The sequence below is a fragment of the Rhamphochromis longiceps genome, linkage group LG14 (assembly GCF_057381845.1).
Source record: "Rhamphochromis longiceps isolate RC_006_pf linkage group LG14, R_longiceps_female_GT1.1, whole genome shotgun sequence".
NCBI classification, from domain to species: domain Eukaryota; kingdom Metazoa; phylum Chordata; class Actinopteri; order Cichliformes; family Cichlidae; genus Rhamphochromis; species Rhamphochromis longiceps.
The window spans coordinates 31430025-31448436 of record NC_140570.1 but is presented as its reverse complement, the minus strand read 5'-3'; the positions used below and the strand labels follow the sequence as shown (position 1 = coordinate 31448436).

Genomic DNA, 18412 nt, shown 5'->3' with positions numbered 1-18412 from the left:
GCTGCGAAATCCACGTCCTGAACAGGCAGTGAACCACAAATACTCACAGAGTAGATTCCACAGTGTCACACAATATCTCTATCATTGGAAAGTGTTTTCTTTAAGCTGTACACAAGGAGAACAGACTTGAGCAACGGAAGAAAAATGCATCCTTATCATTGTTTTGCCATCCATCTCTGTCTTGTCTCCTGTTTTTCAGCTTTAATTCAAATTCAAATCAAGCTGGCTCATTTAACAGGATTCTACTGTACTACTGGACCTTAAGCCAAGTAAAGACAGTCTGTTTTTGCTCATTGAACGAATCAATTTAGTATACAAAAAGAATGCAGGAACATATATTGTGTGAGTATCCAAATCTCTATAGAGTGACTCTGGGTTCGCGTATCGAAACAGTGAATTAGCCATGAATTACATTTTCTTATTCCCTCTTAAATGACTCATTTCTTGGATTCGTTTTGGGTAATGAACACATTTGTCTTGTACAGCCAAATACAATCTCACAATGACTCCTCAATCACCCTGGCAGTTATATGTTGATACTGAACAACCATTGTCTTTGTGCAGAGCTGACAATTCAGTCATACAACTGAATAATATAATGATGGCTTCAAGCTAACTGTTCATTAACAGAAGAACAACACACGCATACATTACAGTATTAACTATGTTTTGGACTAGAGTAAAGAGCGCATAATGAATGAATGCATATTTTCCTGTTTTTTCCCTGCTATTTACCAGTTATGTGAACACATGCCAAATGCCATCCAATGGATATACAGGTCCAAGTCCAGACATTCTTGCTGTTTATGCAAAATGCACAATTCCACTACATTAGGCGGCGTGCTGTTGCTGCTGTGTACATGCATGTAGCTCCATTAATGTTTTATGGTGATGCTACGGCACAGCCTGGTGGTTGCATGTGGTTCTCCACCATTTGGGACAAGGATGGGCACTTGGCAGACTATATGGGGCTTTGTTCCTGTAGAATTATTACATACTTAATGCAAGTCCTTTACCCTCTCCTCTGCTCTGTGCTACCTTTGAAAGGCACAGCACTCCCCCTAGTGTTTGTCAAAGAAAAGTACACAAGGCACACCCTACTAATATATTCCGGAGGTTTAAGGATTCTTTGTATTTGAAATTACATTCTTAGCATTCATTCACTTAATGCGCCTGTTTAAAAGATATATTTTTTCAAAGACACTAAACAAACTCTTACCTTCCAGCACTGCTGACACCTTCTCCACCTCTTTGATATGCCACTGAAAGAGAGAAAATGAGTTTGTCGTGATTCCACCAACGTTATGATTGTCGTGATGTCCTTCTTTTCACCACAGCCATGTAAGTTCAACATAAAATTCTTTATTTGAGTTACTTATTTTCTTATTGAATTATTTATTTATTTTGAATTGCCAATTTTGTGAAAAATGATTGGGAGAAAACTGCTTTTAAGCTAGTGCTGTGTTTTTGTGTTTTGTATCAGAGCAAGTGAGTGTGTGATTGAATGCATGTGTCATCATTTCAGCTGAGTCATAGACACACACGCACACACGAAGCAACAGGAGCAGGAGGATGTGTAAGAGGCTTATGAAGAACAAAGATGCAGAGCTCTTTGGTTGTCTGGCTCGGGTTCAGCGTGTTTGAAGCTCTGTGTGCTGCAAGTTGGACTCTTTCAAGGAGCTCTAAGCTGCCGGTGTGTGTGAAGGTGAGATAAACTTCTAACTTTAATTACAATCTCTTCCCTGAGAGGAGAGAAGGTGGAAGAGGGGTAGGTTGGGCCTTTGCTGTGTTGATTCCATGTCTCTCTTTCAAAACAGGAAGTGTGTGGTTTGGTCTCTGCATGTAGCCAGAGGAGATCTTATGCAAAACTAAATTATCGCAGTCTGGTTAAAGATGAAAATCAGTATAATGCTCAGTAAAATCCTGGTTTCACACAGAGTACCAGGGCAGGGAATTTCTCTCTAAAGAATCGAACCTAAACGCGCAAGCAAGGACTATGTTTCAGCTGAAAGATTTCCATGAAACAAGCCTGCCACTGCAAAATGATTCTACCTGATTGCAAGCCTCAAGGCAGACACAAAGCGCACTGCTACCGTGTAGATACAATCCCTGCACAGACAGGATCAACCAGTAGAACAACAAACACAGAGTGCACTGGATTGTCTCCTTCACTGTTACTTCCTCTTATCTATTCACATGGTTTCACATTTGCCATTTCGCTAAACACCGCCAACACCCTTTTGCACACCTCAAGGGAACAAGAAATTTCCGAGGGATGAAAGTCCACGAGTGAAAGAAGAAGGTGGAGAGAACTGTAAAGACAGACTTGCAGGGACAGAAAGATACAGATATATAAGGAGCTTTTCTTTTATCTGTTTTATGCTGTGTTACTTCAGCTCACAGATAACCTCCTTAGCTCTGCTGCCACTTGCCTGTTTAATTGGTGTGTTGGAGACTCTGGTGGTGTGTCATTCTCCTAAATCCCCTCTGAGGTTGCCAGCAGCCCTTTGATCAAGTTACCACTACTATAAAACAGATTCTTGGTACTGTGGCCTCTCTTTTTTGAGCTTTAAGTTCTGAAACAGCTCAAATATTTGCTGGAATATTTATGTGGAGGTAGACCATTGCTGTGCCAATTAATTGGGCCTTTCTTTGTTTTTTAATCAAGTGTTCCTCACCAACTTCTCTACAGCTGGTAATTTCTCTAATGATTCTATTAGGACTGTGGTTGTTAAAGCCATTAAAGGACGCTTTCCCCAACGGCAGTGAAAATGTTTCTGTTGTTATAAGATATTCTGGTTTGGTTTGTATTTAAAAGGAAACAAAGAGGACAACCTTCCCACTGAAAGAATAACATATATTGAAGGACAAACAAGGGATCTTTGAATAGGTTTAGGAATCTTTTTTTGGATTTTATGGGGGATGTGTTTCTGTCATTGTCAGATTCTGATTGTTTTCTTGTGTTGTTTTGTTTGTCCTCCTTTTTTCCTGAATTGGCCTTTTTCTGTTGGGAAACTGGACTGAGATGTGCTTAAGGTTTTGAGCACACTGTTTGGTATTTTTATGTTCCAAGAAGTTTGTGAAAATGGGAAAAGGCCTGTGCTGTAGTACATTGAGTTTATAAAAACATAGATACTGTATGTACTGCAGGAGAAGGTGCTTACCTGTTGGTGTAAAAGTGAAGGATGGCACTGTTGGAAAAGACAGAGAAAGAAAGTTATTGAATTATCAGAACTATCTTTCTAAATATTAACTCCACAAAATGTATAAGTTTCGCAATACACTTCAATAGCCTGTATTCACACGCTGCATGCTGCTTGCTAGTCTTTGATCCTCTCAGACATCCCAGAGGGAAAATGAATGTTGAGCCAGCTGCTGGTTCAAGTCGTGGCCCAGACTGTCGGAGGCCTGCTGTTCAGAGGTCTCGCACTGTTGAGATGTCTGTTGCTATCTCAACACTCACATCATCACCCTCACAACTTAATTGCTCGCACAGGCATGGAAGGGGTTCTTTATTAAACATCCATCTACTGTAGTAGGGTGCCTGTTTTTGAAAACTCTTGTAGAAAATAGGATCCTAAGTATCTGATATTTACTGCAAAAAATTACTGATATCATGCTATAGTTTTTAACTTTAACTTTGTGACTTTTTCAATACAACATGTGGCAGGCAAAGAAATGCATCAAATTCTGTTTTTTTTTTTTTAAGATTATTGCAGCCCAACAAGTAATTATGGCCTGGTCATGAAAGCCTTAGTACAACATTATTTTCACATTTTCATTTTTATTTATTATTACTTTTTTTTTTTTAAAGCATTGGTTTATGAAATGGTTCAGAAACCCAATGAAAGTGGATTAAATTCTTTAATAACTTCTATATTTTTATGGTCTTTAAAATATAGTTGAGTCGTTTCCCTGTTTGAAGAAGTTAAGAATGCTCCAGTAAACACTCCAGTTGATGCAACTTTGCCCCATGCTGGTAGTCATCCAGCACACTGCCTTAAATATGTGCATTTTTTAGAAATGTTGCACTTTGCCTTCAGACTAAAACTGCTTTTGCGAAGAGACATCTAAGAAGCGGATACTACTGCTGCTGTCACATTTTTATTTCCTCAAATAATTACCTCATACAGTACCCCGTGCGAACAGATGTCCTTTAAACATCACAATCATCTTATCACGTTTGAATCTTTCCCCTTGATGCTCAAACAAATCGAAAGATATGAGTGGTTGGAAAAGATTATCTGTTTGATAAGCCTTTGAAGAAGAGACGTACCCAAAACAGTCGTGAGAAATAGAAACGTGACTAACATGCATAAATCAAGAATCAGGTTGCCATTCTCGCAGATGTTTGTTCCCAAGAGCGATGAACCAGTATGTAACCTGTGACTGTATGTAACTGCTGCTTTCTTTTCTTAAAAATGACTTGAGCTAAAAGATGTGAAGGCTTCTGTAGCATCCCATAATAACATTTGTGTTACACGGTGATGTCATTTGTAGTATTTCGAATAATGACAGAGCGCCATGAGGTCATGAGGGAAACAAGAGAAAGCTGTTTAGACTAATTTTGCATTGACAAAATAAATGTAATCTTTTAGAGACGGCGCTAGCATATACTGTCACACACAGATACACAGTAATGCAAATTCAGCTTAGCGAAGATTGTTGATTCATGTGGTTGCAATTATACTCTTTTCAAAACAAAGACTGTGGTCTGGGAACACCAGGAGGAGAAAAAGGGGAGGTATGTCTGCCTCCTGGTTTTCTAAAGAGCTTCCATCTTCCTTTCTTTCTTTTTTTTTCTTCCAAATTTGACCAAACATCAACATATATGATTCACAGCGGGACATGAGGTAACCTTACGCTACACTGTCTTCTCATCTCTTACCTGACCTCAGATCATGACTGCATTCATTAAATATTGGTCTTCACTTTGTTTTCTCTGTAATCTAAGACATAACAAAAAAAAAACCCACAATAGCTCTCACAGACCACACAGGTAAATGTGCAGGAGATCAGGATAAGCTTAGCTGAGGTCTCTTTTACTTTGAGAGACACTGCTCCCACTTTTATCATGGCTGGAGTAAATTGAGAGCACAGATAGCCACAGATTTACAGCTAAAATCATTGTTTGTGTGTGTATCAAGGTTGAAGGGTCTATCTTCTCTAACCTTGGCAATCAGCAGTAAACCTAAACCTGGAAGTGAGGCTGTAGAAGGTAGCACTCACAGGCAACAGCTGCACAGCCCAAGGCCACACATTAAGCCAGCCAACACATAAATGAGACTCTGAAAGAGGGGCTAATGGCTCTCTTTATACTCTAAATATTGCGGGCAGAGGCTGGGGATGTCATGAACCTCATTACTTTAAGTCGGGTAAAAAAAAAATGAATGAGTTAGGCAGAGGCTATGCCAACATCCTTGAAATACAGTCTTTGAGTTTTTGAAACAAAGGTATGAGGTCCTTATTAACCAGAATGAAATAATTGGCTGCTCTGTATCTGAAGGCCTCTCTCTCAAAAGTACTTTGACCACGTGAGAATGTGTCCTTGAAAAAGCGAGATTACAGCCAGACATTATCCCTTTCCCAGCGCAGTCAGAAGGGAGTTGGTAAAAGGAGGAATTTTGGATGCCAAACTGTACTTGACTGCAAACACTCCTAACACACTCCTGCAAAGACAGCGTGACAGAAGTATGAAAACAAAATAAAAGAGGTGTTTATGCAGTACTCTCAGCAGGAGCTCACACTGCATCTTAAAGTACTCTACGGGAGACCTCACCTCCAGCGCTGCTCTACAAAGAAATCTTTGTGTTTGACAGAGAGAATGTGAGGTAGGTTGGCGTCATTTAGGGTAAAGACGATGGGGAAGACCGAATTGCGTCGCACTCGCTCACTAAATGCAGTGAGAAAACCTCACTGAAGTAAACCGGCGCCTTGAATTTGAAATTCAAGTTGATAGTTCGGTGATTGTTGAATTTGTTACACTCGTGTACTGACCTTTGCGTATACCTGCATAGCTGCTGGACAGGCCATTCCGCTTCTTTCGGTGTCTGTACAACCAGATGCTGAAGACCATGAGGATAATCCAACAAGCAGCTCCTATGCCTGCTATAAATGCCGGCTGTTTGACCACATCTGAGATCTGCTGGGACAGGGGGTTCTCCTGGTTCACTGTGTCTGTCATTCGGCCAGAAGCATCTAGAACAGTGAGAACAAAGTAGAAGTTATTTTTTGTGCTTTTTGCGATTATTAGACAGCATATTAGTAGACAGAAAAGCAGTGAAAGTGTGTGGTGGGACTTGACCCCAGGCCGCTGCATTTCAGCCATGTGGCAGTGCTAAAACTGGCACCCACAAAGTAGAAATGATTGAAGAAGCAGTATATTTTGACTTGCAAATTTTGGATGGGACAAGTGAAATAATGTGAGTTGGGAATGTGAAAACAACATTATTCAAAGCTGAAACTAAACCAAGTGGAAAAAGACTGAAATAGAGAAATACATTTAAAATAAATGGAGCCTGCACAATACATAAATAGGGATATTCTTTCTCCTGGTACATAAAAAGATTCTTCATCTCAGCGGGTATGTATGAGGCTGGGATTGTTGTGGAAAAGGAGTTGTTTCTATAATTCAAAAGGCTTTCATTGCAAATCCCAGTCAACAATAGCAGGTGAGCATATAAAAGCAACCAGAGACATTCAAACAGAGCCTGTGCAGCATAACAGCCTGATGGAAGCGGATAGGAAAAAAGAGAGACATCATTCACACCGAGCAATAGTGGTATCATAATCATATAAATAAATCCAAAGAGATCAAGCTCAAACACAGATACCACAGTAATTAGCAAACCGGGGCACATCTGTGGAAAAACTGAGGTGTGAATGCCTTGAAGCCTGTTTCACTGTGAAATGCGCTGCTGCAAAGATGCTGGCTGTACAGCTGCTCACAACAACAACCTGCTCTCGGTCTGTTTTTCTCATCGTGACACATGAAAGATTTCTTTGACTTGCCTCAACCCCTGTCACTCTGAAATTTCTTCATGTTCTCGTTACTTTGTCTTCGTCTCTTTTTCTCGCGTCTTTCATGTTGTAGCCACTCTTCTAAATTGGCACTCTTAGCCAGAAGCAAAAACACTTCCCAAAAGAAACCAGCTCGCTGCCTTTACCCCTTCTGTATCTTTCTTTGTCTCAGGCACTGAGGCTACGTCTCCATTTGGCTGCATCCCTTCTTACTTTGCAGTCTTCTCAATTTGTGGCTCTGTCTGGCCGAGGGAACGCAGCATGTCAATGTGACTAAGCAGCCCACAAGGGACTGTACAGGTATCTAGGCCGGGATGACGCATACAAGCTCCGAGTGTGACAAATGCATTTGGGTGAAGCGCTGGTCCCCGAGGCACATTGTTCCAGTGCAGTGTTGGAACATGGCAACAATCACCACAGGAACTCTTCAAGTGAGATAAATTGTATCAGTCACAGCCAATGCTTCTTCATGCCCATCCCAGCCCACTCAATCACACATTTGAAACCAGATGGAGCTCTTTCTCTCTCTGCCTCATCCTGCTATTCATGTGTTTTCCATCTCTCCCGAGTAGGCCAGCTCAGAGCTTTGGGGAATAAAAACTGACAAAATATCTCCAAATATTTGTCCATCTAGACTAAAAGAACAAAAAACAATAAGTAAATTACAACAACTGGCCTCTGAAGCAGGCTCCGCTGTGTGTCTTAGCATTAATAACATGTCATGTCTGAGCCCGGAGTGCACGATTCATTATTGCCTTTGTTGTCTGAAGCGAAGCAGAGGCAGAAAACATTGCATCCTTGACTGGAGAATGGAGCAGGGTGCGGCAGTCAGTTCAACAGCTCTGCCACACAGGAATTTAATGTGCCTGTGTTGATCGTACTGCCAGCTACTGTAAACTAAAGCTATTTCAGACTATGCAAAAGCTGTATAAGACCCCCTGTCATTCAGACTCATCAGACTCCCGTGTGGCAGGTTTGATGATGTTTTTCTAACAATAATCACTCCAATTATAGTTTTAAAACATCGTTGATGATAAAAAAGAGAAGACAGGCAGAGGCTTGCACATGGCTGTTCCCATAAAGAAGGGCATTACATAACTGTCTGTTTACTTGGCATTAAGTCCTTTCTCTCTAAAGCTCTTAATTTAAGATGTCTGGATTAATGCCATAATTATTTGTCAAATATTTGGACTTCACTCAGTTGTGAGGATTGGCAGAAGACAAAGGCACTGAAGTAATGTTTTTAAAAAAGGAAAAGAGGGGAGAGAAGCAACAGTTGTTTCTACTCACCGAGCTGAAAGAAAGTGACATCACTCTTGACCCCTGGACCTGCACCAGTGCTGGCTGCTACCTCCACACTGTAGCGGATCCCCGGGGCCAGACTGGGAATCAGCACGGAGAAGGTTGAGCCATCAACTGTACGGTTGATGTGGTACCTAGTCTCATTCCCCAAGCACCAAATCTGCCATAACAGAGACAAAGATGAAGTGGAGATTGAGGCAATGTTATGAGCGTTTCGTGAGAACATTTAGTTTGGTAGCTGCCACTGGTCTTGTGCTCTTATAATAGGCTGGGGCCATTTTAGCACAATCTGGGTATTGCGTTTCATCTCTGAGGCAGGAAAACATGTTATAACTTACAACATTTTACAGAATATGCTCAACACAGGGTTATTATTACTTGAGGTAGTCATAACATGTCACGGAGCAGTCTCAAACCAATTAAAAACAGTAATCATCTCCTTAACCCAATTTTAGCAGAAGCTTAGAGCTGCGAGTCCCTAGAAGGGCAGCTGTCTCACAGACAAACTCCAACAGGGTCACAGAAGTATACTTTAACCTGGGATTAGGACTCAGAGACATCTCTGTCAGTCTGTTTTCTTTACCCCTCACCTCCTTCCACCAGTTAACTGTGTTAATATGCTCACTTCATCCAGCGTGTGTGTTTTTGCACTTCTGTGATGAAAACTACAAAGGCTTAAAATTTCCTGTGCATCTTAAAAATTGTGGTGAGAAGCAGTGCCGCTGGGGACTGAGCTCAGTAATGAGCAGGGAACACTCTCGAACTGTACTTAAAAACCATGAAATTACTCTAAAGTCTATCAGCAGAAAACATTTACCTGGAAAATTAACAGTGGCTTAACTTTTTCACAGGCTCTGCCTCATCTCCCTTTTTGCCACTCACCTATATCTCTTCTGACTCATAAAGGCTTTCCAATTAAAATAAAGGACTTCCACAGCATAATGTATGACAGGACAGTGCTGTCCTATATTGGCCATTGTTAAAGTGTGAATATTATCTGGTAAAGAGGTAGGACAGGGGACTAGAGTTGTTACAGAAAGAAAGATACTGAGGTCTTTTGCCAAAAGTTTACTCTCATTCTTATACACACACTACACTGATGTCTCTACTACATCTTTATTGACAGCAGGAAATAAAGGCAAGTAGTTTGTTCTTCAAAGGAAACTTCTCATTTTCATTAATACCACTACAATCATATATTATAAAATACATAATCTCCCCTAAACTCCTAAAAAACTAACATTCCATCTCTACTTCACAAACACATCTGTAATCACAGCTTAAAGCCTCACTACAGCCCAGCAAATAATAAAAGATAATAATAACATTTTGGTGAAAAATATACAACACTGATAGATTTTTACTTTTGAAATGCCACAAGATGTGTGAATTTACCACCTCCACCAGATGGCACTGTTTCACAACTGTTTCCACTAGCTTTCCAACTTTCCTGTCTCTGAGCTTTTGTCAGCAGACACAGAGGTGTACAAAGGTATGCCTCATCTAGGAATTCATTACCTTTCCATGTCTATGTATTGTCTGTTTCTCTGTTATTCTTTTATCTGAGCATCTTCACCTCTGTTTTGTCTCCTTTGTGTCTCTTTCTGAACAGTCCTACTTGCTCAGACCTGAGGTAAGTGCTGGCTGTTTGGGTTTTTTTTCTTCCTTGTTACCTTGTACTCCTGGACCACCCCATTCTGCTCCTCTTCTGGAGGGGGTTGCCAGGAGACGATGATGGCAGTCCCATTGTCCCCACTCTCTGTCACTGTAACCTTACGAGGAGGGGCACTGGGGGCTGGGGAGGTAGACAAAAGAAAAAAAATGTTCATATATGATAGGGGGGAAAAAAAGCCTAAGTGCCTACAGTCTCTCCCTGCTTTCTCTGTGCAATTTAGCTGTCAGAATTTCTTCTGTGCGTGACTAAAGCTCATGTGTGAACAAATGACTAATTATCAAATTTATAAGCATTTTTTTTTAAATCTGAAACATCACTTTGCTAAATGTAAGTGTTTTTTGGGGGGTAAAAGCAAACAACTGTTATTCAGAATAGACAGTTATAGTGCTGGGGCATATGCTGCTGTGTGAGCGCCAACCTGTGATGGTAATTAAGCGCACACAAAAGAAAAAAGAAAAAGTCACAGTGTGTGTGAGTGTTACAAACACACATCATTATGAGAAAACAAACGTTATGTTTAGAACTCCAGAAACAATTATCGACACAATTGGAAACAAAGGAGAATCCAGCAGAAAAAGATCAAAACACTCCCACACATGCAACACAGAAAAACGCACGCACTCCAGTAAACACTCTGCACTACAAATTAAAATTTGCAGTTGGGTTTAAACCAAACCTCACAAGTCTGCCACAACCACACCCTTATGAAAAATGAGTATAACACTTGCAACTGGGGTGTCGTATATTGCTCGCCATACCCAAGCATGCGTGAATATAACACAGTTAGCGATAACATAATCCTGCCTGCTGCCAGCAGCTGTTGTATTCTCTCACACATGCAAGCCGTGCATATAAAACTGTGTAAACATGAAAACATGCAAGCACACATGCAAGCACTGAAGCACTCTCGCACACAGCCGTACACATTTACACCCTCCCCACCTTCCTCCAGCGTCTTGCCAATTTTGACATCACTGTCTGTTCCCTGGAATTCATTGAAGAAGGGGCGGACTTTGAATTCGTATGTGACGCCCTTCCGAAGGTGCGGCACGACGGCGCTGCCCTCCCCAGGGGTTCGCACCTCAAACACGGCCCATTCACTCCTCTGTTGCCCCTCTGGTGAAGGCCTGTACATCACCTTGTAGCCCTGGATGTACTGTGACTGCTGCTCCACCTAGTGAACGCAACAGGAACAGAGGCAAAGGTGGTGTCAGCTTAACTGGATCATGCATGTCACAAGTAACAGTGGAAAATGATACGGCAGCGTAATAAACTGTAGCATCACTGGACAGCCATGGATTCATGCAAAGAGGTTCGCCAGACGCAGATGGAATGGGGTGCTAACTCATCACATCACCCCTCTGTTTATCCATCCCCATCTTCTACATTTCTCCTTTCGAAAGTCTGTCTATGCGCCATTTGGAGCAGCAGTGATTTGTGCAAACCACACTATGAGGTCATTGGCCAAAGGTTCCTCCAAGTCTGGAGCTGCTTAAATAGGGCCCAGACTCCCAGAACTGCCTGTCTCATCCTGTCCTGCTCTCTACTGACTGCTAAAGTCAGGAAAGAGAATAAAAAGTGCACCTTTATACACGAAGTAGTAGTAGTAGTAAAAAACAAAACAAAAATACAAACAAACAAAAAATGGTGTGTAGCTGAATAAAGACATTTGTTTAAATCATAGTGATAATTAATGTTACTTCCAACATGGAAAAGAAAAGAATAACTGCTAACCAGTATGCTAATATCCCTATGAGTCCCTGCGGAAGGCAGGCAGCACTGGCTTGTAAAGATTTTAGTGATTTCTTTATCCCTCCCCCATAAAATATGCTGCTGGCTCAGGTGGTCTTCATTAAGCTGAAAACTGTGCAAGCATTTACCACAACACAAAGGAAAATGTAAAACCAAGAAACTGCACATTGAGAATAGATTTAACCCCACAAAACAAGGAAGTTGTGGTGCTCCCTCCTGTCATGTCTTTTACTGGAACATTCCAGCGAGACAGAGCAACTGGGCAGTAATGGTTTAAATCAGTCTTGACATGTCAGTATCCTTTTTACATTTCCTAAGCCCCATTTATCACTCACTATGGCACTTCATAATACCTGGGAATGCTGGGGTGGCCTTGTGTCAAAAGACAGAACTGGGATTGTTTTTGCCCCTTGGTGACCCCCATCCTATAGTCTAATATCTACTATGCAAGGAAGTCGGTGGAGCACAAAAGCGTATTTGCATTGTTCCAAAAACATACATTTGCCAGATTAGTTATAGAAGGCCATTGGTACTTGTTATTTAGCTTGTACCAGAAAAGAAAAATCACCATGAGCTGCCGTTTCTACTTCTTCCTCACCCACCTATCCGTTTTAACATCTGTAAGCCATTTCTACTTTAGAGCATGAGTTGGCAGCTTCTTCCTTCTCACTCGTATTATTTTAACAGCCGTCAACTGTTTTCAATCTTAGATGGCACAGTCTGGCATGGCACACACTGCTATATAGCACTACATGGCCTGTTGCAAGAGGTTGTGCTCTGAAGTCTAGCTTTTGGGTGGATGAGTGGTCTGCTATAGACAGAACTGCAAATCTTTGGTTTCTGGCCAGCTGACCAGTTCAGACTGATGCCAGATGGACACTAAGAAAACTTGGATTGTGTTCCAGGCTGCTTTCTGCAGTGTCCTTTCTCTGTACGATGCTAGGATGTTAGTACATCTGCTCGGCTGAGTGGTCTGACAAATTGACCATAGGCCTATAACTAAACTAACCTTGAAGCTCTAGTGACGAGCTATACCAGCGATCCACTCTGCAATCTGATCCTGAGAAAAAACAAACTACAACAGTCCATTCATTGCTAAAATTATACTCACTGTCCACTGAACCCTGACAGATGAGGAGGAGAGAATAGTGGGGTTGTGCAGGTGGATGACAGCATCTCCTAGCTCCCTCTGAATCTGACGATGGTCCACACCCTGACTGGTGGGAGGGATATCTGTGTGGAGGCGAACAAAAATGAAAAATAGTGGTCATATTTTAAAACTCCAAATGTGACATTATTATATTTTTAAATTTACATCAATAAGAATTTATTATATAGTTCTCACCTTGTGTTTTCACAGCATCAGTGATTGGACTGGGATCGCTCAGCCCATAGGCATTGGCTGCCCGTACTAAGAAGAGGTAGACTGCACTGGGCTTCAAGCCCTTCAGTACAAATGACTCAGGTTTCACATGCTCTGCCAAGGTCTGCCAGCTGCTTCCTGATGCATGACTGTGGACACACCACAAAGAGAATTAAGATTTAAAAAGCTTTAAATGAAGCCCTCCAGTTATTAGTTTGTTCTTGGCCAAGCTTTACCTGAAGGCTTCTATGATATAGGAAGTGGGCGTGGCTCCAGCATTAAGGTTTGGTTTCCAGGAAAGCGTGACAGAGCTACGGGTAACATCAGTGACCTCAGGTTTGGAAGGAGCGCTGGGGATCAGGTTTGGGTCAGTAGGTCTGTTTGGCTGGAATTGGGCCCCAGATTCTAAATGCAGAACAGAGAAAGGCAAATAATAAGGAAAACATAGTCTACTGCTGTTTTCCAACAACCAGGGGAATGTGGAACATCTCCAAGGCTTATGTCTCGTGTTCGCCTTCAGTTTAAATAAACACAATCACCAAAATAAACGAGAAAAAAAAGAATACACTTGTTAGTAAAGTGGTTAGGCTTACCTTGGACCTCTAAATAGGCTTTCCAAGAGGCCTCTCCACTGGGTGTGGAGGCAGTGCAGGTGTAGGTGCCAGTGTCACTGAGCTGAAAGAGGAGGAGGAGAAGGGAGGATGTTTGTTTAAATGGAAATTATTTAAATGTGTCCCACGGTTTCCTGAACTGGGCTCTGCCTCTTGTTATCTTCACCCTACCATCATTGCTTTTGCTTATTGACATGCCGAAGGAGTCTGTAGCAGGCAGCTGTCATTGCCTGATAATCTCAATATCATCTCCTTTTGAGCAGAAACTGGGGGAAAGCAGCTGGAAAGGCCAAAAGTGGCGGAGCATTCCTAGTCAAATGGAAAAGATTTTCACAGGATCATACACTAATTGGAGACCTTTTCTCCCTTTGCCATCCACCTGAATGCCAAACATGAAAGTGACTGCTCTGTGCAACACATGTGGTATATGTTTAAACCTTGATTCATGATTCATGTGCTTGTAGATGTACTGTAACTTTGCCAGACAAAGACAAGGTTCACTTGCATTTTGGAAAATGTGAACCATTGTGCAGCAAATGGGTAATTAAGTATATTTGTGGAACTGGGCATAACTGGAAAAGGGCTTATTTGTCTTTCTTTCTGACTAGTTTGTTTTGAATAAAAATAAAATTTTAATAAAATTCTATTAATGCATTAGATTCAGGGGAAAGAGTTCTTTCAGTTAAAATGCAGCAGTTTAAGAAAAACTGAAGAAACACATGTTCTCTTTAAAAAATAAAGTCAAAGTTCCAGACATCTGGATCTGGATCCAACCAAAAACAAATCAGAATTTCTTGGCTTGTAGCCTGAATTTCCTCCTAATTTAACTGAGATTTGTTGACAAGTTTCTAAGATGCTAATAAGCCAAACATGAAACATAAACATAATGGCACAGATTACAAAAAGGTACATTTTTAAAACTGTCTGTTCTGTCAGCTGGAGTCTATGCCTCTGCTTGATACTAATGACTCTGTTATGGTTTGTTAGTGATTGATGCTATTCTGACACTACTGTGCTTATGTTTAGACAGTAAAACAGAAAAAATGAAAAAGATAAATGTTTGAATCATGAAGTATAAGGATATCCTGTCAACAGACCTCTGTTTTCCCCCCACCCAAATAAGAATAAAATTCATTAAAAAAGTAACACCCGCAAAACAATATGAATAAAATATATCATCCCAAACATCAAAAACATCTTCATTAAAATATTGTCTGGTATAAATGACAAGTTCATTAATGTAAAGTGCCTGCAGAGTTTACTCTTCTACAGCAGGGGAAGGGTTCAAATGCATCTCCTTTCCTGCCTGGCGGCCCAGTCGCACTGCAATCTTGTCACCACAAGACGTGCCGGCATTCATCAGAACGCCGCAAAATGACGTGACCTCTGACCCTGTGACGCCTCCATCTGGAAGACACGTCGTTACCCCCTCCTTGTCTCTACCTAGAAGTGTGTTCAGCATCACACAGCTTGCCATGACACATAGACGTGTGCGCGCACACACACACACACACACACGCAGCCCACAGCACCTGCTGACTGACAAGAACTACAGACTGCTCAACTTCACAGACTCCATTTCAGATCTGCGGCAACTGACTGACAGCCTGCTGAGGGTTGGCTGCTGGCAGGCAACACATGCTTTATTTACCAACCAGCAGGGGTTTGCCAAGCACATTATGCATGTGATATGGGTAACCTTGAAGTCTATTTTAAATGGATTGAAATCATGTATTATATATAGTGTATATAAATACATGGCAATTTAGCAGATTTTGAGTGAAATTATGAACAGCAGTGGGTACTACGCTGTCCTTTAACTTTGCTTGACACTAAAAACAGACTTTTTTTAAATGTGTCCAGGTGTCTCACCTTTGCATAGCGTATCTGCAGTGCACCTGTGTCCAGTTGCTTGACCCTGGAGTCATGTGTGGACACTAAGACGCCATCCTTCCTCCACAGGATGGTGGGTGTAGGGTTACCAGATGTCACACAGTTAAGAACAACCGTGCCATCCACAGCCACCGTCTGATTGGTTGGGCCTTGGCGGATGACTGGTGGCGGGCGGTCTGACACAACTGTGGAAGCAGGAAGGAAAATGGGCAATTATGTGGATGGCACTAATCTGTGAAGGTTTCATGTGGTGTAGCGGGGAAAGAAAAGACACGGGATTCAGTCAGTTATATCCAGCTTGTGGGAGTAAACACACAAAAGGTATAGAACGGTGAGAATTGGGTAAACAAGCTTGTAACAATGAAAGAATGGGAAAACTGCAATGGTAGCAGGAGAGGAATTCAATTCAATTTTAAGAACTGGAAGCAATTTTCTAATCATTCAACAGCAGGAGTCCAACTTAGCCAAATAAAAACAGTGTAATTAAAATGAAAGCGGCTCAGATACTTCAGTCCTCTCGCTGCAGATCCACCATAAGACTAGCAGTATACATAAAAACGCTTGCAGCCAACAATTCCCTGGCCCATCCCCCTGCCATAAAACACCAAACAGGGAAAAAAGGCTTAAAAAAAAAAAAAAATATCTAGCCAGAACAGACAAAGGTATTAGCATGAGGATGTTTAAACTCCTCCCTGTCTCACAGCCTGTGAACCCCGGGTGTTCAACACAAATCAAACAAAGACAGAGTAAAAGCGTGTGTTTGACAGAAAAAGGATGTAATGCACAAAAACGGCGGAAGACTTTAAATAATTTCTGCCGTTTGCGATTCATCATATTCCTACTATAGGTTTTCTGCCTCCCCCAGATTATCATTATTATTCATAGCACTATTGATGACCACTGCTGTCAGCCCCACTGATTTACTAGCAAGTTGCATTCAGTGAGAAGAACTCAAATTAATATCTAACACAGTGTAAAAGCAACACATAATGATATAGGTATGTGTGCGTAGATCTTCAGAACCATGCTGTGGTGTAATCTGTGGGCTGCTTTGTCTTTGCTTTTGTGCCGGGGATGGTGCAATTACTAAAACACTGTCAGCATGACCTGTAATTACCAAATCTGCCTGCGGAGAAGTAGTGGCCTCAGAGCGGCCTGCTCACTTTAATAACTGTTATTATTATCCAGAGAGCACGACAGAATGAGAGAGAGAGGAGGACGTAGATTTGGAGCACGCCATTGTAGGTCTTAAATGAAGAAGGACATTTGTTAAATGAAGGGATGAATCTAGGTGTGTCATAGACAAACTAATAGCTGCCCAGATTACTGTGGGAATGGTGGAAGTGAAGCCAAGGTTAGTCCACCAGGCTTGTCAGGGATTGGCTAGAAGGGTAATTAGAGGACCCAATCCAGACCTCACCACATGGCTACAGTCTTCCAACAGTAGACAGCAGCAAGCCAGCCATGGAATACTGAAGGAGACTTTAGCCAGTGTGAAGCCAGCGAAGCCAAGTACTGCGCCACGGTCTGGGTGCACAGGCACCAGAGAGTCTCTACCTCTGACAGGAACACAACGAACTGGCCAGACCAGACCTCACAAACCTCACTTTGGATATTAATATGCTCTGAAGCAAAGCCACAGCATTACATTTGAACAGCATTATACCAATAAACCAAAGATTATCTGAAATTCCGAAGTATTATCCGACATATTCCTCTAAATGTCCTCCTAGTGTTCCTAATTCTCTCTCAGGCTTTGTTATATGCAAAAAGGGTGTTTAAAAAAAGTTTGCCTACCATCTGTGACCTCTAGCAGAGCCTTGGTGATCACACTGCCAGCAATGTTGAGGGCCTGGCAGCTGTAGTATCCCCCATCTGAGCGCACAGCATCAGTGATGGTCAGATCCCCAGTCTGAGACACTGAAAACCGACTGGAGGGTTGAGGAGGTTGATAGGAGAACAGCAGGTTCTAGAATGGATGAAAAAGGATTACATGTGGTCACCATTTTAGTATTTCCTTGAGCAAATCAACTGGACAGATGGAAGATTTCATTCTAAAATGATAGCCAATCATGTGAAATAAGCTTACAAATAGTTATTTACAAAGCTTTTTGAGATGAAAACTTTTACTGCAGTTTATTTTATTTACCTGACTGCCTTCCCGCTGCCAGAAAATGGCCGGTTGTGGGTTTCCAGTGGCCTCACACTGGAAGGTGACAGTTCTGCCAACTCCAACCACCTGGTTCTTCGGTCTTACCACAAATGCTGGCGGTACTGGAGGACAGCCATGAAAATGGTTAGCCAATGAATAGACAAACACACTACTGCCTATTACATTTATCACAGTATTATAGTTACAAGAGGGTCTGAGTTCTATGAATAGAAGACAAAGGAAATGTAAGCGCAGGCCAATGTGCTTGTATTTAATCTGTTATTGAATCCGGCTCGTTTTCAAAACTTTACATGATGTGTGCACAGCAGATCAAACAGTATGCTGATCAAATGCAAAAATGCAAGCATATTATTGTTGTAATGAATAGAAAAAACAAGGCTCACTCCTGTGCCCCTCATTTGCATGGGCAAGGGCATGGACCATTAAAATTTACATGGAAATGGGGAATAAATTTAAGCCATCTGTCCATGCTGACACCCTCCAGTAGTGCAGACCTCAACCACAATGCCATATCCATGCATGTTAATGACAAAGTCCATCTCAGACAAAGTGTGGTGACACAGACCAATGTCACATGGTGACACTAGTCTCAGTCTGTGAGGACAAATAACCTGTATGTAGAG

General features: G+C 41.7%; 1 protein-coding gene across 5 annotated transcripts in view; it reads right to left on the bottom strand.

Annotated features, from left to right (window-relative positions):
* The window catches only part of robo1 (roundabout, axon guidance receptor, homolog 1 (Drosophila)), a 221124-nt gene that overhangs the window by 12086 nt on the left and 190626 nt on the right, over positions 1–18412 (bottom strand). For 4 of the 5 annotated variants that reach the window (XM_085429416.1, XM_085429419.1, XM_085429418.1 and 1 more), the window contains 13 exons: positions 17766–17890; positions 17414–17585; positions 15596–15801; positions 13706–13787; positions 13349–13517; positions 13095–13261; positions 12861–12982; positions 10940–11171; positions 9996–10117; positions 8311–8482; positions 5998–6198; positions 3165–3191; positions 1220–1262 (listed from right to left, as the gene is read on the bottom strand). In XM_085429416.1, the coding sequence (XP_085285542.1) occupies positions 1220–1262; positions 3165–3191; positions 5998–6198; positions 8311–8482; positions 9996–10117; positions 10940–11171; positions 12861–12982; positions 13095–13261; positions 13349–13517; positions 13706–13787; positions 15596–15801; positions 17414–17585; positions 17766–17890 (1840 nt within the window). The remainder of the gene's footprint in view (positions 1–1219; positions 1263–3164; positions 3192–5997; positions 6199–8310; positions 8483–9995; positions 10118–10939; positions 11172–12860; positions 12983–13094; positions 13262–13348; positions 13518–13705; positions 13788–15595; positions 15802–17413; positions 17586–17765; positions 17891–18412) is intronic. The other variant, XM_085429417.1, reaches the window with a different exon arrangement.